This window comes from Sinocyclocheilus rhinocerous, unplaced genomic scaffold (assembly GCF_001515625.1).
Source record: "Sinocyclocheilus rhinocerous isolate Xijiao unplaced genomic scaffold, SAMN03320098_v1.1 scaffold1268, whole genome shotgun sequence".
Taxonomy (NCBI): domain Eukaryota; kingdom Metazoa; phylum Chordata; class Actinopteri; order Cypriniformes; family Cyprinidae; genus Sinocyclocheilus; species Sinocyclocheilus rhinocerous.
The window spans coordinates 1,655,920-1,666,338 of record NW_015664016.1 but is presented as its reverse complement, the minus strand read 5'-3'; the positions used below and the strand labels follow the sequence as shown (position 1 = coordinate 1,666,338).

Sequence of the window (10,419 nt, the reverse complement as noted above, 5' to 3'; positions counted from 1 at the left end):
TTTTTTTTTTTTGTTTGTTTCCCATATGGGGAGGTGGATGGTCAAGCACGTTGCATTATTGGATATATATTACATGCAGTTTCTGTTGTTTTATACTGCACAATTTAAGAAAACGATATGTCTGCACTTATAAATAATAACCAGTGAAATTAAAAATGTAATTAAATACATAGAAATTTGATATTGATATGATATTAATATTCTGTTGGCACTTTATGCATTTCTTTTAAAAATAAAAGCTGGTATGTAACACCAAACACGTCTGTAATTGGATGTACATAAAGAAAATGGATAATAAATAAATAAATCTTTCCCAAACCTCTAAAGACAGAAAGTCATCAGAAAATGCAATCATTGTTCAGATTCTCCCGAGTCACCTGTCACAGTAGATGATGACAATGATTAAAACGATTAGCTCCTAATAATTCAACAGCAGTTCAGCCTTTTCCGCTCGATTATCTGTATGTCAGCTGTGTTAACAGCCTTGAAGATGGTTGAACACATAAACACAAACATATGCACAATAAAGCAAAGCAGACACATTTTCTATTTTGTTTACATCCTGCAGAATTGGACCAAAGGGAAACCATGTGGTTTTCAAATGTTAGCTCAGCAGGCAGACTTTCAAACTTCCACAAAACATTGCCTACGTTCCCAACCCTAGTGAGCTGCCATTGTGTTTATTGTATTTCTCTCTTAGATGATTCTGCTAGTTGTCTGAGATTTTTCATCTAACCATCTCTGATCTCTCTTTCTCATTCTCTTTAGCTCACTATAAGCTACACCGACATCCTCGCGACCAGCAAAGAGAGACGTTCCCATTTACAGGAGCAATACCACTTCCTGTGTCAGTGCACACGCTGTAGCACTGAGGACAAGGTGAGCCGTGTGAACAGCCCTTCAGATCTATCTTCCCTTCCCTGATCTTTCTCATCCTCCCTTTATCCTCATTTTTCTATTCCTCTCACTTTCACCCTATCGCTCCTGGAAAAGGCTTTCTCCCCGCCTCATTGTGTCCTGGCGGGATCGCTATCTATCATCCCTCTTCTGTTTTCCGCGCTCTCTTGCTCTGTGTCTGTCCCACTCAGCCCTCCAAAGCATCTGATGATGTGTCGAGTCTGTCAGACCGGCCCTAGACCATCAGCCCCGGGGAGCCCGTCCTCAGCAAGCCCTGTCATCTGTGATCATCACTGCGACGACAGGGGCATGTCAAGAGTAAAGCTTTGGATGGCATGCATGGGAGAGACGAGTACAAGAGAGCGGCTGAATGAATGGAGTGTGGAGAGATGGGAATTTAAAGGTGAAGTGTGTCATTTCAGGGATGTTAAAATGCTTTTTCCCCCATCTGCACAAACTACTCTTAAGTAAACCATTTGTATGTTGATTCCCAGAGAATTGTAAAGACTCACGTTTGTTTCACTTCCATTTGGTTGAAAAATACAGTTCCATTTCTTTACCAATCTGTTTCTGAACTAGGCTGTGTCCCAATTCACAAACAGTACAACCTAAAAATAGATTAGATGCAAGATTAGAGTTTATGGATTCTGGACCAGACATTAGACAGATATAAGAAGCTGTTAATTAAAATTGCCTACATAGATTGAGATGATTAGTATTTTATTGTATTGGTTAGCTGTACTGTAATGTTTAGTGTTGATTTATTGTTTTGTATTGCTACAGAATCTTTTGTATTTTATTTGTTTTATTTGTAACCGTTTGTAGTGCTTTGGGTATTAGAAAATCTATTATAAATTAAATGTATTATTATTATTATTATTATTAATAATAATTTTCATTATTATTATTTATTACTATAACTTTTTTGTTTGCTAGTTTTATTTTATTTTTTATTATTCTTTTAGAATTCACTCACTTCACCTTAAAACAATAATTCACCTAAAAATAAAAATTTGGACATTACTTTCTCACCCTTATTTGGTTCTAAACCTGTCTTTCTTTCTTTTGCAGAACACAAACAAAAATATTTAGAAAAATGTATCTGTGAGTTGCTTTGGCCATACAATGAAAGTCAAAATGGTCCAGGTGTTATTTTAGACCCCAGTGACTTTTTGAAAATATCTTCTTTTGTATTGTACTGTACAGAACAAAGAAAGTCATACAGGTTTGGAACAGCATGAGTGAATGATTTTCATTTTTGGCTGAACTATCTCTTTAAATGCATTGCGAACGACATACAGAATTTGTGGTACGTGTGCTCAAACATGTCACTGGAATACACAAGTTCCCTGCAAGGCTTATGTTGTGGTTATTTTGCACCTGCATGCAGGCATCCCATGCTAAATAACTCTGCGCTGAGCTCAAGAGAAGAGGCTTTATCCCTGCTGTTAACACCTACACAGCTGCTCAGACTGACCTCTGCTTGAGTCATCTGTCAGATACTGCAGATAAGAATAAACGCTCTTGCTCAGGGCTGCTGAGATGGAGACTTGGGTTTCATCCCTGCCTTCAGTTCCTTCTGGGTCTGAATCCAAAACAGTCAAAGCTTTTTCAGCTTGTTTTTTTAGTAAGGTTTGGATTTTAGGACACCTGATATGTGTGGTGCAAACTCTGTTGATCCACCCATCAATCAATCAGCCAACCAACCAAATGTAAATCATTAAATGAATAGAGGTCTCAGGCACCAGAATATTGTAGAGACTTTAGTATTATGGAAATAAAGTAAAAATGGACACAATTTATTTTCTTAATGCATGTTGTTTAATGTGCATCCATGCATACAGCATATTAGTGTTCCGAAATTTGGGATCTAAGTGTTTTTAAAAAGAAAACTCACAAAGGCTCACAAAAGCTGCATTTATTTGATCAAAAATACAGCAAAAACAGTAATATTGTGTAATATTATTACAATTTAAAATAGATGTTTTTATTATTTTAATATATTTTAAAATGTAATTTATTTCTGTGACACAAAGCTGAATTTTCAGCATCATTACTCCAGTCTTCAGTGTCACATGATCCTTCAGAAATCATTCTAATATGCTGATTTCCTGCAGAAACATTTTTTATTATTATCACTTTTGAAAACAGTTGTGGAAACCATGGTACATTTTTTTTAATTTATAATAGTGAATTTATATAATTTATTTGAAGTATAAACTTTTGTAACATTATAAATATCTTTACTGTCACTTTTGATCAATTTAATGCATCCTTGCTGAATAAAAATATTAATTTATTTAAAAACAATCATACAGACCCCAAACTTTTGAATGGAAGTGTTTATAATATTTACCTAATTTTTTGCCTAAAAAATATTCTTCTGAAAATTAGAACAATAAAAATCTAGTTAGTGTTTTTCTCCTCTGTTTTTGTTGTTCAGCACATTTCTCGTCATCACACTCCATCAAACCCCCTCATTGTGTGTGTGTGTGTGTGTGTGGAGGGGGTGCATGAGGTAATTACAGGTGAGGTGTGTAAAGTGTTACACTGATGACATTCTGATGAGAGGGACTTGTTGATTCACCACCGGCTTTGCGGTAATCTGACAACCTGTGTGAGTGCAATAGGACACACTGACACGCTAAAACAATAGTAGCTGTATGTGCTGTAAAGTACAGGAGGAACGCTCAGGTTATCATCTTCCCAGAACCTCCGGCGACCGGAGATGTGAGTCAGGCTGACAGTCGTGTGGGGGGTCACAGAAGTTCTCCTGTTCATGAAGGCTGTCTGGCCATACATTTCTCCACTTTTTTTCTGTGTTTAGTATTCTTTGTTCTTTCACATTTACACCATACTGTATCTCCTTTACAAATCTGTTGATAATATTGACTGTGTTCCAATTCACATGTCATCAGTTCTAAATAGTATACAAGATCCTTTGGGATGCATTAAAGCAATAGATCCCCCCAAAATGAAAATGTACTTACCCTCAGGTCATCCAAAATGTAGATAAATTTGTTTCTAACTCTAGGGGAGTTGGAAAATGAGCCTATTTACAAAAATAGTGGAGTGTTCCTTTAAATCCACATTATATTATGTATAATATATAATAATTATTTGGTGAAAAAGCATGGATATATACAGTGGGTACGGAAAGTATTCAGACCCCCTTAAATTTTTCACTCTTTGTTATATTGCAGCCATTTGCTAAAATCATTTAAGTTAATTTTTTTTCCTCATTAATGTACACACAGCACCCCATATTGACAGAAAAACACAGAATTGTTGACATCTTTGCAGATTTATTAAAAAAGAAAAACTGAAAAATGCTCAGTATTTAGTAGAAGCACCCTTTTGATCTAATACAGCCATGACCCTTTTGGGAAAGATGCAACAAGTTTTTCACACATGGATTTGGGGATCCTCTGCCATTCCTCCTTGCAGATCCTCTCCAGTTCTATCAGGTTGGATGGTAAACGTTGGTGGACAGCCATTTTTAGGTCTCTCCAGAGATGCTCAACTGGGTTTAAGTCAGGGCTCTGGCTGGGCCATTCAAGAACAGTCACAGAGTTGTTGTGAAGCCACTCCTTCGTTATTTTAGCTGTGTGCTTAGGGTCATTGTCTTGTTGGAAGGTAAACCTTAGTTCCAGTCTGAGGTCCTGAGCACTCTGGAGAAGGTTTTCGTCCAGGATATCCCTGTACTTGGCCACATTCATCTTTCCCTCGAACTTGCTCACCAATGGATCCTCTGCAGTGAATGGGTGCCGTCAGAATGAGAGTCCAAACAGCTGATAAAAACATCACAATAATCCACAAGACGTTAATTGATGGACTGGAAGGGGTGTGGATTATTGTGATGTTTTAATCAGCTGTTTGGACTCTCATTCTTTTCGTTTTTGGGTAAACTGTTCCTGGAATGTGTCTCAAAGGAGGTGCTGGGGGTCTGCAGAAAATTTGAGAGAAAAAAGTTTACATGTTAAGTTAACAAGTAAAATGAAATTAACTATTATTATTATTATTATTATTAATTATTTCCCGTTCTGCTTTCTGATGACTGTCTTCTGAATAATAATTCTGAATATTTTATACACCTTTATATTTGGTTAATAGTTTTTCTAATAGATTTTTTTCTCTACTTGAAGGAACACTCCACTATTTTTGAAAATAGGCTCATTTTCCAACTCCCCTAGAGTTAAACAGTTGAGTTTTACCGTTTTCGAATCCATTCAGCCGATCTCCGGGTCTGGCGGTAGCACTTTTAGCTGTAGCTTAGCATAGATCATTGAATCTGATTAGACCGTTAGCATCTCGCTCAAAAATGACCAACGAGTTTCTATATTTTTCCTATTTAAAACTTAACTCTTCTGTAGTTACATCGTGTACTAAGACCGACAGAAAATGAAAAGTTGCGATTTTCTAGGCCGATATGGCTAGGAACTATACTCTCATTCCGGCGTAATAATCAAGGAACTTTGCTGCCGTACCATGGGTGCAGCAGGCGCAATGATATTACGCAGCGCCTGAAAATAGTCCCCAGCTTAAAAAATTTTTTTGGTAATGATTCACATCTATATTTTTTTAACTTGAGCCAATGAAAAATAAATAACTTGCCCGTAGGGCAAAAATAAATAAATAATAAATAAAAAATTGAAAAACAAATAACTTGCCCTTAGGGCAAGTTATTTACAGTGGGTACGGAAAGTATTCAGACCCCCTTAAATTTTTCACTCTTTGTTATATTGCAGCCATTTGCTAAAATCATTTAAGTTAATTTTTTTTCCTCATTAATGTACACATAGCACCCCATATTGACAGAAAAACACAGAATTGTTGACATTTTTGCAGATTTATTAAAAAAGAAAAACTGAAATATCACATGGTCTTAAGTATTCAGACCCTTTGCTGTGACTCTCATATATTTAACTCAGGTGCTGTCCATTTGTTCTGATCATCCTTGAGATGGTTCTACACCTTCATTTGAGTCCAGCTGTGTTTGATTATACTGATTGGACTTGATTAGGAAAGCCACACACCTGTCTATATAAGACCTTACAGCTCACAGTGCATGTCAGAGCAAATGAGAATCATGAGGTCAAAGGAACTGCCTGAAGAGCTCAGAGACAGAATTGTGGCAAGGCACAGATCTGGCCAAGGTTACAGAAAAATTTCTGCTGCACTTAAGGTTCCTAAGAGCACAGTGGCCTCCATAATCCTTAAATGGAAGACGTTTGGGACGGCCAGAACCCTTCCTAGAGCTGGCCGTCTGGCCAAACTGAGCTATCGGGGGAGAAGAGCCTTGGTGAGAGAGGTAAAGAAGAACCCAAAGATCACTGTGGCTGAGCTCCAGAGATGCAGTCGGGAGATGGGAGAAAGTTGTAGAAAGTCAACCATCACTGCAGCCCTCCACCAGTCGGGGCTTTATGGCAGAGTGGCCCGACGGAAGCCTCTCCTCAGTGCAAGACACATGAAAGCCTGCATGGAGTTTGCTAAAAAACACCTGAAGGACTCCGAGATGGTGAGAAATAAGATTCTCTGGTCTGATGAGACCAAGATAGAACTTTTTGGCCTTAATTCTAAGCGGTATGTGTGGAGAAAACCAGGCACCTGTCCAATACAGTCCCAACAGTGAAGCATGGTGGTGGCAGCATCATGCTGTGGGGGTGTTTTTCAGCTGCAGGGACAGGACGACTGGTTGCAATCGAGGGAAAGATGAATGCGGCCAATTACAGGGATATCCTGGACGAAAACCTTCTCCAGAGTGCTCAGGACCTCATACTGGGCCGAAGGTTTACCTTCCAATAAGACAATGACCCTAAGCACACAGCTGAAATAACGAAGGAGTGGCTTCACAACAACTCTGTGACTGTTCTTGAATGGCCCAGCCAGAGCCCTGACTTAAACCCAATTGAGCATCTCTGGAGAGACCTAAAAATGGCTTTCCACCAACGTTTACCATCCAACCTGACAGAACTGGAGAGGATCTGCAAGGAGGAATGGCAGAGGATCCCCAAATCCATGTGTGAAAAACTTGTTGCATCTTTCCCAATAAGACTCATGGCTGTATTAGATCAAAAGGGTGCTTCTACTAAATACTGAGCATTTTTCAGTTTTTCTTTTTTAATAAATTTGCAAAAATGTCAACAATTCTGTGTTTTTCTGTCAATATGGGGTGCTGTGTGTACATTAATGAGGAAAAAAAATTAACTTAAATGATTTTAGAAAATGGCTGCAATATAACAAAGAGTGAAAAATTTAAGGGGGTCTGAATACTTTCCGTACCCACTGTATGCATGTTTTTTTCTGTGAATATTTACTATTTATATAATGTTTTCCCCAAACCTATATACAGATATTCACTGAAAAATCATGCACAATCCTTTTTTTCTTTTTTTTGATAGTTTTTGACTGCACATTTTCTTGTTGTATCCTTATGAAGTATGTACTTTTGACAGCAAAGTGCTTTTAATGTGTAGTCGGACTAAATGAGGATACATTTGATAAAGCCTTATACTTCCTGTCATGCTTTGTTCACTGAAATGTTTTAATACACAGTGCACTCTAAACAGTGCTGAAATGAATAACATGATTATTGAATTTACACTAATAAACAAAGTCTGAACCACCATCTACAATTTGAATCCTGGCTCTCTCCCTGTAATTAGGCTGTTCACGTTAACCAGAAAATGACTTTTTCATTGAAAAGGAGCAGCAAATAGAAACGTTTTTCCTTTGTGCAAGCAGATGTATAATTTCATGCTTCAAAGCCATTTTATAACTATAGAGATTTGACTAGAATGCGAAATGGATTCAGGTAAAATTGTGACGTCAAAACCTGCAGAGGGTTTGGTGTGATTGACAAGTTGCAGCACGTTTAACATGTTGAACAGTAAGTGAGTTCATGTGCAGTTATGAGTATTATAATGATTTCTGCAGTAGAAGCAGAGCATTGTGATTGAAGTTAGCCTGTGGGTTTCTGGCCTCTTATGACATCATGCACATATCTCTCTCCTGCATTTCGGACAGCCTGCACTTTACCTGATAAATGATTGATAAAGCCTGCATAGTTTGTATGGACTGAGTGCACTGGAACAGAAACACATAACAGGACACTTTGAACAGCTTACTGTGAATATCTGATTTCATTTGGTCTCTAAAAATACATTTAGTTTCTCAACCTTTGGCTGAACAATACAAATATCTCCACACAGTTATAACTGGCTTCATGAAATATCTCCTGCAGTAAGGTTGATGCATTTGTGCATGTTTATGGGGCATACAATTATTTTTCTTTTTGTCCCATTCATATATATTCATGGTGGTCTTTCTCATCCCAGAACTATTTTTTAGCATCATTATGGTATGTTGTCTTGCTTTGATGCTTAAAACATATTTTTCAAACCAATACAAGATCCTACTTGTATGTGGTCTGAAATAAAATGTTGCAAGATGTAGTTGTAGATATTTATTACTACAAGAACAAATGTGAACGGCATAAATTTAAAAGTTTGACTTTCTGATGGACAGTGTGGTCTATTTTTTTGTTTGTTTTTTGTTTTTGTTGAAGTGCCATATTTTATGTATGCTACCTGTTTGGTATGTTACAAATCATGTCTATATTATATTTAGAAACCATCGGTAATTTATATAATTACAATAATTTATGATAGGCCATAGTCTGGTTTTGTAAGGTTAAATGCTTATAGAATAAAAAAAAGAGTAAATATCAAGGTCAAAAAATTGTCAAGGTCCACGAGGGAAAAATATAACAACAGGAAAATACCATGTTCAAAAATTCAGTAAAACAGTAATATTGTCAAATATTATTACAATTTAAAATAACTGTTTTCTATTTTAAAATGTAATTTATTCCTGTGATTTTGTGCTTTTTTTTTGTGGAAACCATGATACATTTTTTTTTTCTTTTTTTTTTTCACTTTTTAATGAACAGAAAGTTCAAAATACCAGAATTTATTTGAAACAGAAATCTTTTGTAACATTTTAAATGTCTTTACTGACACTTTTGACCAATGTAATGTGTCCTTGCTGAATGAAAGCATTAAACAAAACACCTCACAGACCCCAATGAGTAATGAAGAGTTATTTAGCGAGAACGCCATAATGGAAAGGTGCTATTTAGGTCGAAGCAGTTCTGCGAAAGACTTTAAATTGATTGTGTGTGTGTGTGTGTGTGTGTGTGTGTGTGTGTGTGTGTGCTGTCAGCGCTGTGACTATTCACTTCTGATGCATCACACGGCTTTGATGTCTCAGAGGCACTTATACGTGTGTCCCCAGGGGCCACACAAACACACACGTCTCTCCACAGGGATTTGAGTGTCTGACAGACCCCCCTATGGCTCCGACTCGTCATCACACTTATCCTGAAATAAAGTTGCCCTTTCAGAAACAAGCCCGTTCAGTCTTCACACACCTCACGGCTCTGTAATCTTGACAGCTTCTCTCATTCTCCTTTGAATGTTTTTGTTGTGTTGTAGGGAGGAAGCTCTTTGATGTTTGATGACCCCCCCACCCCCTCATCATTCTTTACAATTTAAGCATCACTGCACCACACTCACAAATTTGAGCTGTAATGCAGTAAAAGTTCAAACTTTGGTCTAGGACAAACTTGAATGAGAACAATTGCAGCATTTGTGTGCAGTGAAGAATTTTGTGAAGTTGTGATGCATGAAGCATAATAATAAGGATGTTTTTTGTTGTTGTTAAACCTTTTTAATGGACTGTTTTGAAATGAGTATATATGAATGTAATTATTAATTTAATTTAATTTGATAATTTATGCATTTAGCAGACGCTTTTATCCAAAGCGACTTACAGTGCATTCAGGCTATAAATCAAGTACATTTATAAAATAATATTTGAATAAATATTTTTAAATAAAAACAATATTTTATAAACATAGAAAGCAAATACAGTATTTATTCACACCTAGTAAGAGTATAAATAAATAAATAAATTCTTCTTTAAATGGCAAATTTTGATTAACTTTGACAATTAATTAATCTTTGTCTTCTACTGACAATCTTTTGTAATCTACTGGTTTTTTTTGATAATAAAAAAATAACATCTAAGATATATATGTATAAATATAAATGCATTTTAATATAATACAATAAACATATAAATACATACATACTGTACATAATATTCAAACAAATTTTTAAATAAATAATTATAAATATTAAATATAAATAAATTTCCTAATATAAATAAATTTTAAAAAAATAAATATAAATGTATTATGAATTTATATAATAAATATGTTACTTATTCACACATAATAAGGGTGTAAAAACTTTTGATTTGTGCTTAGTTTTATGTCATTTTTGCTGTTAATTTATATGGTGATTTTTCTTTTAAATTAGATACATGTATTTATATAAATAAACAAATATAATTACAGTTGATACCAATAAATACATTTATGAAGTAAATGATATTTAAATATTTGTAAAAATAAATAAATAAATAAATAAATAATAATTTAAAATTTTTAATTTTTAA

General features: G+C 35.6%; 1 protein-coding gene across 1 annotated transcript in view; it reads left to right on the top strand.

Annotated features, from left to right (window-relative positions):
- The window catches only part of LOC107729232 (histone-lysine N-methyltransferase SMYD3-like), a 181,466-nt gene that overhangs the window by 149,886 nt on the left and 21,161 nt on the right, over window positions 1-10,419 (top strand). Inside the window, exon 8 of the mRNA XM_016539664.1 lies at window positions 769-879. Within this exon, the coding sequence (XP_016395150.1) occupies window positions 769-879 (111 nt within the window). The remainder of the gene's footprint in view (window positions 1-768; window positions 880-10,419) is intronic.